Source organism: Syngnathus acus, chromosome 4 (genome assembly GCF_901709675.1).
Source record: "Syngnathus acus chromosome 4, fSynAcu1.2, whole genome shotgun sequence".
NCBI lineage: Eukaryota > Metazoa > Chordata > Actinopteri > Syngnathiformes > Syngnathidae > Syngnathus > Syngnathus acus.
In genome coordinates, this window is record NC_051090.1 from 3898342 (window position 1) to 3914682 (window position 16341).

At 45.0% G+C, this 16341-nt stretch overlaps 3 protein-coding genes, 1 long non-coding RNA gene and 1 other non-coding gene across 9 annotated transcripts in view; 1 reads left to right on the forward strand and 4 right to left on the reverse strand.

Annotated features, from left to right (window-relative positions):
• Positions 1-468, reverse strand: part of LOC119122157 — a 9582-nt gene extending 9114 nt beyond the window's left edge. For both annotated transcript variants that reach the window (XR_005097806.1, XR_005097805.1), the window contains exon 1: positions 364-468. This is a non-coding gene — a long non-coding RNA (uncharacterized LOC119122157). The remainder of the gene's footprint in view (positions 1-363) is intronic.
• Positions 1-1124, forward strand: part of faslg (Fas ligand (TNF superfamily, member 6)) — a 1616-nt gene extending 492 nt beyond the window's left edge. Inside the window, exons 2-4 of the mRNA XM_037250364.1 lie at positions 106-160; positions 239-301; positions 397-1124. Coding sequence (XP_037106259.1) covers positions 106-160; positions 239-301; positions 397-824 — 546 coding nt within the window. The 3' untranslated portion in view covers positions 825-1124. The remainder of the gene's footprint in view (positions 1-105; positions 161-238; positions 302-396) is intronic.
• An 843-nt stretch (positions 1125-1967) lies between these two features.
• Positions 1968-2039, reverse strand: trnae-uuc. The gene has a single exon. It is a non-coding gene; the product is annotated as a tRNA-Glu (tRNA).
• A 3484-nt stretch (positions 2040-5523) lies between these two features.
• fam20b (FAM20B glycosaminoglycan xylosylkinase) lies at positions 5524-8411 on the reverse strand. Of its 2 annotated transcripts, XM_037250362.1 has the most exons (9): positions 8223-8411; positions 7454-7535; positions 7181-7373; positions 6864-7111; positions 6677-6763; positions 6332-6613; positions 6069-6260; positions 5889-5948; positions 5524-5819 (listed from the first exon to the last, which is right to left on the reverse strand). In XM_037250362.1, the coding sequence occupies exons 3-9, from the start codon at positions 7307-7309 to the stop codon at positions 5588-5590; spliced, it is 1230 nt and encodes a 409-aa protein (XP_037106257.1). In that variant the 5' UTR covers positions 7310-7373; positions 7454-7535; positions 8223-8411; the 3' UTR covers positions 5524-5587. The 2 variants fall into 2 exon arrangements, with proteins under 2 accessions (XP_037106257.1, XP_037106256.1); XM_037250361.1 differs by lacking the exon at positions 7454-7535.
• Positions 8412-8711: 300 nt separating this feature from the next.
• ralgps2 (Ral GEF with PH domain and SH3 binding motif 2) overlaps positions 8712-16341 on the reverse strand; it is a 32538-nt gene continuing 24908 nt past the window's right edge. For 2 of the 3 annotated variants that reach the window (XM_037250358.1, XM_037250357.1), the window contains exons 10-21: positions 15017-15154; positions 14864-14954; positions 14736-14803; positions 14535-14673; positions 14311-14462; positions 14126-14180; positions 13717-13794; positions 13022-13127; positions 12484-12576; positions 11699-11804; positions 11501-11592; positions 8712-11412 (exon numbers count right to left, since the gene is read on the reverse strand). In XM_037250358.1, the coding sequence (XP_037106253.1) occupies positions 11383-11412; positions 11501-11592; positions 11699-11804; positions 12484-12576; positions 13022-13127; positions 13717-13794; positions 14126-14180; positions 14311-14462; positions 14535-14673; positions 14736-14803; positions 14864-14954; positions 15017-15154 (1148 nt within the window). In that variant the 3' untranslated portion in view covers positions 8712-11382. The remainder of the gene's footprint in view (positions 11413-11500; positions 11593-11698; positions 11805-12483; positions 12577-13021; positions 13128-13716; positions 13795-14125; positions 14181-14310; positions 14463-14534; positions 14674-14735; positions 14804-14863; positions 14955-15016; positions 15155-16341) is intronic. The other variant, XM_037250359.1, reaches the window with a different exon arrangement.

Genomic DNA, 16341 nt, shown 5'->3' on the forward strand with positions numbered 1-16341 from the left:
TTGACTGTGTGGTCAGTTGTTCAAAAAGACAGGATGTGGTGTCCTTTTAATTCGAAGAACGTGAGCAAAGGTGTCTGAGGTATTCATCACGTTTGATTCTTTCAGATGTCACGTGAGTTCAAGCAAGAACAGGAGTTGAGCAGAGCTGAGAAGCAAATCGGTAAATTTTGACAAAAAAAAAAACACCAAACTGTTCCCACATCTGAATTGATGACGTCATGTGACCCTCCCTTTTAAGGTTTAGATGAAGCTGGAGGGGGGAAAAACAAAAATGACGAAAGGACTGCGGCTCACGTCATAGGTAAGAATCTTACGATTTCAGATCAATTGTTAAAAACACACAAAATCAAACGTGACACTTACCGTTTCTGGACTTTGGGGCTATTTGTGACGCAGGGCGAATCGAAAAGCACATCTTCCGCAAAACGCTTCGTTGGGAGCCACGCGTCGGCGTCGCGTTCACCGGCGGGGGCGTGGCCTACCGGGTGCAGGACGGCGCCTTGCACGTTAACCAGAGCGGACTCTACCACGTGTATTCGCGGGTGGAGCTCATCTTCAAGCATTGCTCGCCCACGTCCTCTTTCGAACACAACGTGTTTGTAAGGTCACCGTCGACCCCGGATAAGACCCTGATGGAGGCCCACCGGGCCGGGTTTTGCTCCCGGCGGATCGAAGCGAAGGAACGCCACGCTTGGACCGCCGATAGTTACCTGGCGTCGGTTCTGAGACTCCACCAGGACGACAGGGTCCTGGTCAACGTGTCCCACCCCCAATTTATCAGTCACTCCAATCACGGCAACTTCTTCGGACTCTACAAAATCTGATTGGGAGTGATGTCATCACATTGCTGCCAAAAGAGATCATTAACACTAATATGATGTGTGTAGCATTATATTTATTCAACACGAGTCCTTGAGCACAACTGATGATAAAAGGCAGGCTTATTTCCACGTTAACATCTTTTTGTATTTTGTCAACTCAAGATTATTTATAAAGCAGTATATCTAGTAGTAATTTGAGTCAAGTAAAGAAACGAAAGTGGTTAAACCGCAATGTTCTTGTCCACGTAATTTCCCGTTCTATGGTTGTCATCACAATTTCATTCTTGTAATGACTGCAAAGAACCAAAGAAACAAACAACACCATAAAACAATATTTTGTAACGATGACGCAAATGTTTGTTAACCTCTCCACTGGGTTTTTGTGGGTTACATATGTGCAGGTTTTTGAGTTTGCTTTGCATGCCAGTGAGACGAAGGCGCTTGGGTGCATGGAGCTTGGTTCTGCAACAGGTCTGGCAGGCACTTCCTTCCTGTGCTAATATTGTCATCGGGGTCTTGAGCCCTGCGGTGACAGCGGCAGCGGCAGTTTTCTTTGCACCGCAAAAGTCAGCAATAACTTTGAACTTCACTTAAGCGAGGTTATCTGTCGGCAGTGTAAATCTGTTTTTATCAAATCACCGCAAATGGTTTTCCCCACGTTTTAATTGTTTTATCATTATTTTATGTTCCATTTATTCTTAAAAGGTGATTTCACATGTTGTAAAAAACTGTTTTATATTTTTGAATATTTAAATAAAGCCTACATTTTGTAACGGACATTTTACGAAATGATTTCACATGTTGGGAAATTGTCTCATGTTTCAGTTTAATTTTTTTTTACAATTTAACTTCTTACATTCTCAGAGTCGACATGATAGTCACGTGATGGCAAGGTACCAGGAAGGAGTTTTCAGAGCAATAGCTTCACCTATTGGCGTTTCTTCAGAACTACAAAAATGGTTTCCCAAAACGATGTCCATCATATTATAAAATTGACTGAACTGTCTCGCCAGATGAGGATAAGCGTTTCAGAAAACGGATGGACTTTATATGAATGTCATAGTACACTTCTGAATTTTTTTATTCTAAACTTGTCATGGTGGTATGACAAGCTGATCGACAATCCATCAATGCGTCCAAAACTCATTCCCATACCGGGAGTCGAACCCGGGCCGCCTGGGTGAAAACCAGGAATCCTAACCGCTAGACCATATGGGAGTTGTGCAATGATAACCACCAATTCTCTAGATAGAATGGTTTGTATAATATTTTGAAATATACGGGAACAACTTCAAAAACTGGTTCAAATGACATCGTCGACTCAAAAATCCCGATAGATAAATATATTTATAGATGCATAGAGTATATATTACATTTCAGAGTAATTATGCATTAATACAGCTTTTTGTTAAACATTGAAAAGCAGATTTAAGATGAATTGCATTGCTGTCAAGTGGCAAGATCATAAAGCAAGATATGAACGTGAAACCATGGAATAAAATTGTTAATGTAGAAACAAACCAAATGATTTCTACTTCCGTGTGAAAAGCAGCACAACGAGGGCGTCTGTTAAAGTTCATAGATGTGGAAGGCGCCGTTGGCGTGCTGGCCAGTGAAGTGGATGCTCACCTTGCTACGATCGACCAGCTTGATCTTTTCAAAGAAGAAGACTAAGGACGTTCTGGTCTTGGTCTCAATGACAATCTCATTCCCTTCGTACGTCTGCTTGAGGTCCACCGACTCCTTTTCTTTGACCTCCTCAGAGAAAGCCAGCCAGCCGTAGATCAAGTAAGTGGTCGCTCGGGTCACGGTGAAGAGGTGGTGTTTTTGTCCATCACTCTCTAGGGAGGAAAGTATTAAAAAAAAAGATGTGTCAGCAGTCGCCACACTGCTGGATACTCAAAATAGAAACAGAAGGCTCACCTTGGACTGAACATGTCATGTTAATTTTGACTCTGTTGCTTGCTGCTCTGGCATCCTGCAGAGAGACATTGGTTAAGATAACGTCAGTTCTTTCTATTAATTAGCTTACGATGCAATAATCGATTATCGATTCAACCTTTCCCATTAAATCAAATCTCATCCTAATCCTGACCTGATCCCAACCCTGAACCAAAACCCAATCTTGATCTGCAAGAGTTTTATTCCAAATAGGCTAGTCTGCAAATATAAGTATGCACAATGACCTAGTAAGAAACAAGTTAGCAGTGAGTGCACAAAGTGTCTCACCTGGTTGCGTGGGTACAAGTGGATGAGTAGTAGAGGTGCCACCACTAGTAGCAGCGCTCCAATCAAGGCCGCTGCGCGTCTGATGCACGCGCTCTGCTTGGTTGCACCCGGCCTGATGTCTGCCGTCTCGCCCAACATGCTGAACTCTTCCTGTGGCATAGCTTCTACCTGATGGTTTTCCATTTGCACTTATCTTGCCTCTCGTGCAGATTGCATGCTTTTATAAGGGTGTGACGATAAGTCGCCCGCCCACACATGGCATACAAAGACATGGTGCCGGCATCAGCAATTCCCCCTCTGGGCAATAAAGAAGAGGGAATACCTGCGTCTAAAAAAAGACATCGACCACAACAGATTTAATTTGATTAATGACAGAAACCTCCTCTCAGATCACGTGTAATATAGCACTCGTTTATGATCACTGCATTTGTGCCACTGGCAATTTTCCTGCCACGAGAAATCAAATCAGTTGAAATCAAACTTAATAGAAAAGTTGGCCAGAATCTTCAGACTGATCACTCCGGGCTTGCATGCAACATGCGTGCGCAGCCTGACTGAAACAAAAACAAGCGAGCGTTGCATCATGCGAGTGAAAGTCTCGCAATCTGCATTGCGTTTCAGTGTTATGTTAATCGCCAGACAATCTCGGGAAAAACATCGTCACTTCCGGTTTTAATTTCTTTATGGATGTTATTGTCCCGCCCCCGCCACCCACTTTCTTCCGATCTTGCGTCACCACCCACAGGTGTTTTACCTGTTCACCAAGATTACGTAAGATGGGGTTTCGACGCTTTTACAGTTTTGCACTGCGTAATCAACTTTCTAAGTCGGATAAGTAAAAAAAAACATATTGTAATCTAAAACACATTGCAGTGGAATACTGCAATGATTGCACCTTGCACTTTCGTCACAAATGCAAATGATCGGCACACCTCCCTGCATGGCGGAACTCAGGGGAAAGGGAATTTGCATGCATTCAGACAAGAATAAGGTAGCTAAAAAATAATTATGGATCATTACATTATTGTTTGTAACCCATTGATTCCAACGTATCAATGCAAATAGAGCTAACATTCAGCAAGTGGCAGACTTTGAGGTGGCCTTGAAGTCAATCATTACATGATGTTGTGTTTGGGGTTTTCTACACTCATTTTTATATACTACATCATTGCCGAAACTATGTAATAAAATGTGGTATTAAATTTGAGGATAGCGTTAACAGATCTTATAATAATATAGTGATGTTCTATAAATAGCTAAAACATTGGAGTGTCACAAGATTTAGTGGAGAGGTTTGGGTTTGTCACCTGTCTCGAAACAGAAAATAATTCTTAGTGCAACGGTGAGAACATTTGATTTTTCCCAGACTTGAGCAGAGGGAAAAAGAACAGTACATGTTCCTGCAGGTTCACAGGTTAGAAGACTTCCAAAACTGTTTAGAAACAGACAAGCTAATAATTATTTGACGCAGCCTAATTATGTTATAAATCAACAAAAAGGCTATGTCTGAAACATTTTACTTATGAGACTTCCTGGAGAGATTGGACATGTGCCATGGAAAAAGCCATTGCAGTTTTTGTGCAAACCACTTTTGGGTATTGCACATCAAGGAAAGAGGCAAGTTTTACAGACGCAAGCAGACTTTCACTTTGGCTTCTAATCAGGTGTAAATGTTTAACAAACTTGTCTGCTAATAAAACTAGAGAGAGAGTCTCAGAAAAGATAAAAAAAAAAAAAAGAATTCAAAGTTTCACACAAGCAGCTTCCCCAAAAACAGATACTGATGAGTTTTCTTTCGAATGGACAAAATCAATTATTGATAGAAAGAAGTGACATAACTTGGCTAAGATAGTTAGGAACATTAGCTTGCTTCAATTTACAAGACCAAAAAGAAAATGGATGTGTGTTAACTGTGTATTAACACATCTAGATGGAAGTTAGCCATATTATAAATCAGTGGAGGTGAACATACAAGCTAAGACGTTTTTCCAAGAAGTCTTGATTGATGGGAAAAGACCTGCCTGATCATGTTTGAAGATAGTTCACTCAGGGTTTGTCGGATCTGTATTTCTAACGTCTAGTAATTTTCCACAGATGCTCGTGGGGAACAATAATCAAGTGTCCAAAAAGATAAAAACACCCAGTCAAATGAATGTTTTGTTTAATATTGAAGATGGCGCCCCGCCCGCCCCCTCCCTCCCTCCCCTGTTCAAGTCTGTAATGTCAGTAGCTTAACGGCACAGTATGGCAACTTTGCTCTCTCTCACACACGTACACACATACGCGCATTCATACACACAATCGTGTAACGCTGTATTATGATAATTAACACATGAAGTATATCTATGGTACTTCATTGAAATATGTACACTTGGCTTTTTGTCACCTCTTTGACAGCAGTCACAATGACGGCTGGTTGGCGCGCTTCCTCCTTCCTTCGAGCTTCTGAAGAAGTACCTCACGTCCATGAGGAGGAAAAACAAGAGGTGAGTTCCCCCAGTAAAAAGTCTGCTTTTCTTTTCTTTTTTTTTTTTAAATCACGGGTGCGGCAAGTTCATGCGGTCCTCCACCAAGGTGCTGTCGAGGCCGTGGGCCTCGATGCACTGCTTGACGGTTGCCGTCGCGCCGGCCAGGCGGCGGTCCAGGGCGGCCAGGTGCGGCTCGGCCAGGACGGGCCGGATGGGGTCGAAGGCCAGTGCCTGCCGCATGGCCGCGCTCAGGGCGCCGCCCCGCAGCAGGTTGAGCCGGTTCCAGGTGGACACGCGGATCCTAGCCAAAATCATGGAGGTCGATTTATTTATTCTTACGTGAAGAGTGAGAGTTGAAAAATGTACTCACATGCAGCACTGGTAAAGCGGCGCCAGGATGCTGCGCTCGTCCAGGGCGGCATTGCCGAAGCTGAAAAGACAAACCAGGAGGAATATGAGGCTATTAGTGTGCACTTGTTGGAATTAAACCTCTATTTAGTTGAAGTCTAGTGTTCGTAATGCAGAGGAAAAAGTAAGATTTCTCCAAAACCTCTTAGCGTTGTCCAGCAGGATGAGCATGCTGGCGCCGCCGTCGTCCTGGAAACTCTCGTAGTGATGCCGGTCGGCGTTCCCGATCAGATAATCAAAGATGGCCGTGTCAATGACATCCAGTAGGCGTGGCCCCGCGTCGTACGGCGCCATCTTCTTAACCGCCGAGCAATAGCTCTCGTCGTACTCCCACCTGAGAACAAATCCAACAAATGTTACAATTATAATGAGAATGGCACATTAAGAGTATATCAAAGCTGTCACCTGGCGAGCTTGCCCTCCCGGTACGTTCGACCCCAGGGGTGTCGGTGCTTCTGTAGCGGCCAGACATCGGGCAGCCACAGCGTCAAAGACCCCTCCATGATGTCGCCCTGGCCGCACGCCGGCTCGCTTTCCCGGCAGTAGTAGCACTTCCCGTAGAAGCACGTGTTGTTGCCCTGAGTCAGGAAGGTGCCGAGCAACTGCTCGCTGGCAACCGGCTTGATCTCCACGCGCAGGTTCACGTGCCTTCCCACCACTAGGGGCGCTCTTCGAAAGCCCAGGATCCTACGATAGAATGAGGTGATGTGAGCATGTCGGTTGCCATGACAATGAGTTTAGGCGACGCACCTGTCCAGGTGAAAAGCCGCCACCTCGGCGTTGTGTCGATCGTAACCGGCGTACGGCTCCCCTTCGACCACGTAGTCGCGATTGTATCTGTCAGACAGTGACAACAAAACAGCTGTGTGGTACCAATAAGCCAAATACAAAAGACAAACGATCTTAAGCATAGAAATAAAAGTGAGTTCTAAAAGACCTCTTGGGTTTGAAGACCACCTTCTGACCCCCGTCCAGCACCAGCAAGGCCTTGAGCTGGGTGCCCTTGTAGCCCACGTCAGCGCGCTCAATGCGGGCTTGGCTGAGGGCGCTCAGCACGGCGGCCAGCTCGGGCGCCTCCTCGGGGTACACCTCTCTGGGACCCACCCACTGGCTTGCGATCTCCCACGGGGACTGCAGGGTGTGGGTCAGGCGGGCGCCCCGCGTCAGCGACAGGCTGGCCTCCATCTAATGGCCAAACATCACATTGTAAACGTGGAACGGGTCGCCGGGCGAGTGAGGGACTGAGCGAGCGACCTTGCGAAAGGCCCTGAGGTCTCGCCTGCTGGCCGCCGAGCCCTCGCCGCCATCCAGCAGGAAGATCTTGGCCAGGCCCAGCAGGAGGAGCACGGCACACAGCAGAACTATGCGCTGCTTCAGCTTCATGGCCGACTCGCCTCGTTCACAGCCTCAGCCTTGCCGCCCCCCCCGCCGGCAAAATGGCGGCCGCCTATGAAGAGAGAGGGAAAATTTCAAACCGGTCACACCATTGATTTTCTTTTGCGCCCCGAGACATCCGCTGCTGAGTACCACAGATTGACGCCATGCCCTAATTAAAACAACCATTCCGCTGCCAGCTGATGGTGTCAGCTTGACTGTTGCAAATATTGATCTAGAAAGAGAATGAGGGATTCCAAAAACAAGCATAAAAATAATAAAAATCACAATTATTTTGATTGAGATGGAAATGACAATAAAAATGATTATTCACCGATTTCAAAAACTTATTTTTCAACTACTTGGTGTCACGAGTAAGCTGTGTGTGAGTGACCCTATTACTGTGCAGAAATGTCATAGTAGTCTAAAATGTAGTTGCCAACGGCGTACAAGTATTTGTGACAAAATTCCATTATTGTCTTCCCAGGTAGAACAAATCTTGCAGGTCGCAAATGTCAACTCGTGCACAGCTCTCCCTCACTAATAACATGACAGCTCTACTAGTATGCTAAGCTGTTCTACAGTTTAGGGAAAAAGCACGTATAATGAATGTGCAAACGTCTTTCCTTTTATTTACATATTAAGATGAACGAATGAGTAAGCCACGCAGGCAAGTTCACCTCTTCCTCCTCCTCGTCCAGGAACTGCTCTTTCATAACGTCAATGCTGTTTCTATGCATGAGAATAGCCATACAGGTTTTCAAATCAAAGTGAAAAATAGTTGGTTGTATGTTAAGCAGCTGTTCGGTTTAACGTTAACAATCTTATTTTGGCCAACCTGTGTTGCTATTCTGTATGCACCTGGCTGTGGAAGCTAAAGCTAAGCTAGTTAGCGAGCTAACGTCATCGTTCGTTTTCTCACCTCGCGGCCATACGCGATCCACCTTTTTAGGGGACGAACTGAGTAATTAGTGATGCTAAATGAACTATTCCCCCTCCTCGAGAAGACGTGTCGGTCAGTCAATCCCGCGCGGTAGCCCTATTTGGTGGCTCCTGTCGGTTCGGTGACGCTCGGTGCCGTCCACTTCTGAAACATTTGCTGCTGTGCTCCTAACTTCCTTCAGGGGGCACTGTCGTACTGAGTGTGAGGCATTATTCTACGCGGTGCGTTTAAAAATGTCGGATTTTACAGGTAAATTGAATTTTATGAAAAGCCGTGTTGACGGCACTGAATCACATTTATTATTATTATTATTACTACAGTAGTTTGCACTGGTTTAAAGCACGGCATCACCCTGAGAGTCTCAAATTTATTATTTTAAGATATTTAAATTTCTATAACAATATTTTATTCTGAAAAATAATTTCATAAAGTAAAACATATTTGACAGTGATGAGAAAAGCTGCAGGCTTGTGGAGTAAAAAATAGGGCAGAGTGTTTATTAGTTCTCAGTGTTCACAATGGTAAGCGCATCACTCAGCATGAGGTCATAGCGCTCACACACATACACACATGCACACACACGTACACATTGGCGTTGCCACCTTGACATGTTGTGGACGGCAAACTCTCGCTCAGAAGGCAGGATTCATTCACAGCATGGAAACACATTGACCACATCATGTATTGAAACATCAACTCATGGAGTGTGGAGGTGGAGGGGGGGTCAGAGGGCAGGGGTCCACTTTAAACGGAAAAGGGAATTTTCAAGTGAGCAACTTGCCAGTTTGCCCCGACCGCTCACGTGAACAGTCATTGTCTGACTTGTGATTGGCGAGTTGACTAAATGAAAGACGTGACCAAAACTGTACATAAATGGTAAACAAAACAAAATTCACAATAAACGCTTTTGGTAATTTGAAAATTCCTAGTATGATTCAAATATTTGTAACCACCCAAACTATCCATCCCAACCATAACTTGTGCATTCTTTCTCAACCTTCAAACATTTGTCCGTTAGTCCCTAAGCACAACCGCAATGCATTTGATTTTTTTTTTTTCCCACGTCTGTCCATTCACAGGTGCTCAAAATGGCAGCCTGTCCGAAATCAATTTTTGTTCTCATTAGGGTCGCAAATGCAGTGTGGTGATGTCTCAAAGGACTACAAAGATTATTGAATCGCATGCATTCACAGCCTTTTTTTTTTTTTTTTTTTTTGTGGTTCTCCCAAAAAACCAAAGAAGCTCTCCCAAGGGGCCGCCATTTTTTCACTTGGCCTTCAAGTCACGACGCAGATGATTGTTTCGCAGCTGCTAGTGGCTCAAGTTAGGACCTTTAAAAATATATATTTGGATATACATCTATATATACTGTCTGTATATATACACGTACAGGTGCCGAGCCTGGCTTTGGTTTCCCACAGTATCGTCCGACTTGTTTGATCAAGTCTGCTGATTTTGTTTGGGCCTGATAAACTCAGCTGGCGACTTTTCTTGGGTTTGCTTGTTGGGTCTGTGAAGTGCATTAGTGGGAGCTCACCATGGTTAGATGATGTAAACGCACGCAATGTAAACAGCCACTTTCCAAAGAACTCGACACCCACACGCGCCCCGGCTCCCGTGTTGATTAACACTGGCAAAGTGCGGATGCAAACGCTACAACTGGGAGGTGGGGGGCGTGAGAATAAAACGCGCCTAAAACACAAAGGAGGAAAAGAAAGTGGATTTAGATTGGTGCCATCGGAGTTGCAATTGAATTTAGGTGTTTCAATCTGTTGAAATATTCAGTTTTTAATTTTTGCATGTAGATAAATTCAACCGCCCCCCCCTCCCCAAAGATGTATGTAAAAAAATGTTTTGTGAAAAAGAATATTCAAAAAACTAAATGTAAAAAAAAAAAAAAGCTATCTCCACTCAGTGAAACTGTTTACCTTGTGGTTTGTTTATTTTTTAAACATTTTGGAGATTTAAAGTATTAAATGTCCTAGAGAATTCATTTCTCATTCATTCATTTCAGAATTCATACTATTTATAATATATATTTGTAGACATTTTTTTCCTCACAGAATGTTGATTTTCCTTTGCTTGTTAAATGTTATATAATTTACATTAAAAATGCAACATTTCCAAAAACATTCAATTTAGAACTGAATATTTTAAAATCATTTTTATGTGAATTTTTTTACACTGAATTTTTGAGACGCTTTTCGATAGATGTTAAATTATCTCAATTTTTTGAACATGTTGAACTCCTCCTCCAAAAAAATAAAAAAATATTTCAATACTACTTTATAAATTCAAATGTAAACTCTGATGGCACCGATGTATTTCCATAAACAACAAAAAGTGTAACAGTTTCAAATTCAATGTAACAGACACACAATGTGCAATCAATTGACTGTGTGGTAATACTGTGTCAACTGCACCGACTCTCCCAAAAAAGAAGAAAAAACATGACACTACTTATTTTTCTGTTAAAAAAAAAAAAATACAAACAACATTCTGCGCACCTCCATGTCGCTTTAAAGTCCACATCACAGACTGCTTCACAGTCTGCTTGTTGTTCATCTGCCAACCCAAAGTTGTTCAAAAGGAGGAAGCATCCAAGCGGGGTGTTAGCTTAGGTTCTGGGAATATCGTACCTGTGCGGGATGACATAAGCACCTCCCTGCAAACACATTTTATGTACAAAACACTTGACACAAACAAAGGAGAGCACGTTACGAAGCGAACCAATTAGGGGAGCCCTTAGGTTTGATCCGAGTTTCCCTCGAAACTGAAATGTTTGGAATGGCCCCAAAAGGAGTCCTCTCAATGTCTCCTCGTCGGCTGAGCAAGACGAGAAAAGGGGACGCCGGTAAAAAGAAAACGATACAACAAAAAGAAATCAAATAAAAACAAAAGGAGGGGAGGATGAGCTCCGTCTGATTGGTGAGCAAGAGTTCAATCACCTGCTCAGACGTGAGAGCAGTGGTGCGCTTCCTTGTTCAGTAGTCGAGTCCACACACACACGGCTTGTCTCTTAAGGCAGTGGTGGCAGGTGAGGCTGCAGCGAGGTCAGCAGGGGGTTGGCGGGCTTTACCGGGCAGTGAAAGCTCCAAGTGGTGCGTCGGAAAGCTCCGCCGCCTCCTCGTCGGGCCGCTCACTCGAATGACATCAGATTGGCCGGCGCCTGGAGAAGTCAAAATTTGGATGGTCGGCGGTTCAGTCGAAGTAGCGGAAAGCTCAAGTGCGAGTTTGAGGTAGTACGTAAACGGGACCTGTTGTCTGTTGCTCTGACACGCCGCACTCAGATGTTTGAACCACAGCAAGGCGTTCATCCGGTTGCCCGCTTGGTACTTGTAGGTGTTACCTGGGCAACCGAGAGACATAAAAAAAAATGGCATTTTGAAAATCCAACCTGGCCCTGAACGCAACACTTGCCCTCCTCGACTTGAGATGATGTTCGCGTGACTCACCATGCTCCGAGTCGGTCAGCATGAAGACATCTGGATGCTCGGGATCGTCCGCCATCATGGCCATCAGACCCACCACGCATACGCTCTTGCTGGACTTTGACTTGAACTGTCAGGATGACACCCGGAAATAATGTTAACGTTACCTTTCACGTGCGTGTCTCCTCCACAAGGTTTTCATTAGCGAAGCGCAGGACGGGAGTGATGTCATTGTTCTCATTAGTCAATGAGTGCTACCATCTGTCCACGCACGCACACACACGGCTCCTGCATCGTTTCGCTTCACACCGTCGTCAATGTGATCGAAACCGAAGAAGGAGCTTTGTGCAAGCAATTGTCATGCATGGATCGCTCACATTTAAAACAAATAAAATAAAAAAAATTGGTTATGATTATAAAAATCATTGTGCGTGTTCAAAACGATGATCGGTATCTTTTTCGATTCAATCAAATTTCTCTTCCAAAAGCAATAACATCGCTGAGGATAATCTTTCACAGATCTATAGAATAATTTTCAATAGAAGGGCAGTCAGAACAAATTCCTCGACTGCCGCACACCAAGTGGAATGTTCCTTCTTGACATCATTGTGTACCACGAGAGTAAATAATGGCTATCAGATGTCTTGAGAAATCAATGATGTTTGTGGGGGTCATATGGTACACTGCGTTGTGCTGCGTGTTAAAACATTTAATAGGTTTCACCTGCGCCAACAAACAAGCGTTGGAAAATTGAGCAGTCTCTCATCGGCACGAACACGCTCGCAAAGTGGCCGCGTTGTGTGTCTTACATGTTTTCTCTCTGTTGCCTTCAGGGACTTGACAGGATAGTAGTAAAGTTGGGTACTGCAAAGAGCCACCCAGTATTTGGTCCAGGACGCCACCTGTAAGCACACAAAAATTATGTCAAATGCAAATACATAACTAACGAACCTTAAGACTCAGGTGAACAAAGTCTCCTAGCTCAATGCTAACATATAATGCAAAACGCCATCGACGGCTAACAGAAATTAGCATATGTTGCCAATGAACTCTATCATAGTGGTGATTTGCAGCAAACATTTCCAAGTGGGGAGCGTCGGTTATTTACGAATAACCTCAGTGACCACGCCAAGGCGTGCGAGGGAGGAAAAAGACGTCATGCTAATTAATATTTCTGATGTGCACTGGGCGGATTAACAATGAAGACTTTTGTTGCCTTGTCCACATCATCAATCAAGCATGCTACCGAGAGCCAGAATGTAAACACCCAGATTTGTCCGGATAATGTCAAAGCGCCTCACGTGCTACAATAAAAACAAGTCGGAAATCAAACGCCTGTGTTCTCACCGTTGGTTTCTTGCCTTCCTTGAGTATGGTTTTCCGCCTCAGCACCCCCTGCACCGTCACCGCTCCGGGGTACAGATGAACGGCCAGCTCCTCGGACTCTGCCGAACTACAAAAAGGGGGGGCGACATGAAACGGGATGTCACTTGAGAGGCGTACGGCAAACCTTACTTGCTGAACGGACGCAAGTTTTCATTATTATTATTATTATTTTCATTATTATTATTATCAATTATCTCTAAATTTGGGGGCAAAAAAAGCTACCGGTACATAAACTCAATTTTCCCACTGAGATGAATTGAAATGCAATTAGAAAATTAAATTAAATATTCTGATTTTGGCTTTAGGGTGGACAATGAATTAATTGGGGGTCTTGTACGTGTGTGTGTGTGTGTGTGTGTGTGTGTGTGTGTGTTAGTAGGTGCGTGCGTGTGTGAAACACATGCGAGAAGGGAAGCAAAAGATTATAGACCCAAAGGAGAAAAAAGAAATCACTTCCTTTCCTTCCGATCTGATTTGTGCTGTCACCCCAACACACCAAAAGATGAGCCCAGCATTAAAAGACAAACACAGACACGCGCAGGAAGGTAGCCCAAAATGGCCGCCACCTGGGCAAGTGCGGAACGGCGGGCACCAAGTGAGGACGAAAGCCAGCTTTGAGTTGAGGTGGGCTTGGTAATCTGGTCGGGTGCGTATACCTGCTGGGCCTCAGGACTCCTCGGTAGGGGATGCGGGCCACGCGGGTCACTGGGCCCAGAGAGTGATAGAACCGAGTCCTGTTCAGAATAGGATAAGATAGGACAGGGTAGGCGGCACTGAACTTTTTTTTTTTTTGTTGCTGTTTTTTGTGTTTTTCTTTTATAGTTCAAAGCGCCAATTTCTCAATCGAGGAGCGTTGAGTGGTGTTTTGCAGTCCCAGCTGGGACGCCAATTTGGGACTGGTGTGATTTCAAGATATTGTCAAGTCTTAAAGGGGGATGAGGCGCGGCGGCCTTGGAAAAGCAGGATGCATTGTGTCAACATGTCATATCCAGGATGAAGATCTTAATCATCTTGGCTGCAATGGGGGAAAAATAAAAAGGATGAGGACCTCCATACGGGTCTTACCTCTCGAAAGCCGGCCACGACACTTCCTCGCTGAGTTCTGAGCCTTCGCTGCTGCCTGCGTCGAGAGAGAGAAAAAATGCATTCCTGTAAAATACTGTTCGGAAAAATTGACTGAATCGTGGGGAGTGTGAAAAAAAAAAGGGATTTTTGTAAATAAGAAAAATCTGCAATTTTATGCTGCTCACCGAGCGAAATGCCGCTGGACAGCGTGGAGCTCTCGGCCTGGCCCCGGGTGGGACTGTTGCTCTCCATCACGCTGTCGTCCAGCAGGTGGCGCGAGCCGGCGTTGGGGAAGGTGGCGCTTTTAAACTCCACTGTATTCATCTTGTGGATGAAACTACGAGGCATAAATATCAGTACTGGCTGACCGAGCAGATGAGGGAAAAAAAAAAAGTGTGTAAAGACCCACTTGTAGCCTAGGCTGTGACACTTGCGGTGTCCGTAGGGCAGCAGGTTCCTCGGCGAGGGGGGCGTGGCCGGGACTTTGGCGCCCTCGGCCGTCACCGAACACTTGCGGCCGCATAGAGGGGACGCGGATGCCTCCTGGCCTGTGTGGGACGGAGAACCGTAAGTTGGAGGCACTCCAAAGTCAAAGTACCCCGACACTCACCAGCGAGATCCTCTTTGGAGGCGTTAGCGCGCGGCGTGCTGGTGCCGGGCTCGATCCTCTGCGACAACCTGGACATTGGTGAAAATAGGTTTTGTGGGCCCGGGTGACTCTGCATGCTTCCAACTTACTTGTAGTTGTCGTCCTCCACAAACTTCTGCAGCTCCTCGATGTACCTGACCGAGTTGAGATACTTTTGTATGTGAGGCAGCAGCGGGATATCTGAAAAGAGACGTGGAGACGGTCAGGGGGCGGAGTTTGGATGAATACGGGAGCCAGCTCACCGTAGGTACAAGATCTCTGCAGGTCCGATATGATTCTGAGAATGTTATTCATCAGGTTGGACCGCTGCTCGTTCTCCAGGATGCTCCCCGTTGAGGGGTAGGCCGAGTCCACGTAGGTCAGGTCGGACAGGTACATCCCTGAGAGAGAAGAAGGAGTCGGGTTAAGCTTCATCGGGTTAAAGCCAAAAGGGCCATCTGTTGGCGGTGTAACAAAAACACACATTTTTGGAGTTTCGCTCATTACAAAGCAAAGATAAATACACAAACAAGACAGGGAGCGCTAACGGAGTCACGAGCCAAGAGCGAGTGCAGTCAGCCAACTTGCCGTGTTGTTAAAAATCTTCCCTCAATTTTTCCTTCGCCTTGGACTCGCTGGTTTTGATTCTTCACCTCACATGACGTAAATATTAACACAAAGTCCCACAGGCCGGAAACGGCTACTTGCCATTCCCAGAGAGATTAATCAGATTTTTTTTTCTTGGATACTTTGGTGAAAATAACTCGATGATTAAAAAAAAATATGGATACAATTTTTTTAGTGCATATTTCTTGGAAACAAAATTAGCTTGATTTCGGGGGTGGATCCGTCTCATGCTAGCGAGTGACTGTCTGGATTATGTCACCATGACAACTGGGGCGGGCTTTGAATATTGCTACGAGAGCAAAGGCATTGAAAACCAACGGCTACAATCAAGATGGGTGAGCAAGACACAACATCCAAGCCAATAAATGTCAATTTTCCAGAATATCTCCCCTTTAAAAATAAAATTGAGAGCAGATGGAAGGCAACTCATCGCACATGTCAGCTGCACCTCAGCTTGTTTCTTCCTAGCCTATCCACATAAGAGAAGCAGTTGGTGCCGGATGAGGTGAAAGTGAGCGAAAACACAAACGGAGGTGCGCGATCCCGCAGGTTCCACCAAACACGTCGACACTTTCGCCCTTTTTGTTGAAACGTGATTGCAAGTGGCAAAACGTGCAGAAAGTATGAATGAGGTCATGGAATATCACCGTCTGTGAAACAGAAAGAAAAACGTTCCCGTCTGCGGTTTTGTTGGAAGTAGATGACTGTGTTGATAAGGGGGAGAGGAGGCGGGGCCAGACAACACTAATCAGTCGCCCTGCGGTACCGCCGACTTTAATTTGGAAAAACGAGCATGTACTCGTCGAAAAGTGGGCAAACAGGAGGCTGGAAGAGCTGCAATCAGGTAAATTGGAGTAATAGTACACCGATAATTGGGTCGGATTTGAAGGCTATTCCGCCGCTTCCAATCAAGAGCAGCAAAGGGCCGATTGTCGGATTATCCTTCTTCGAAAACGCTCAA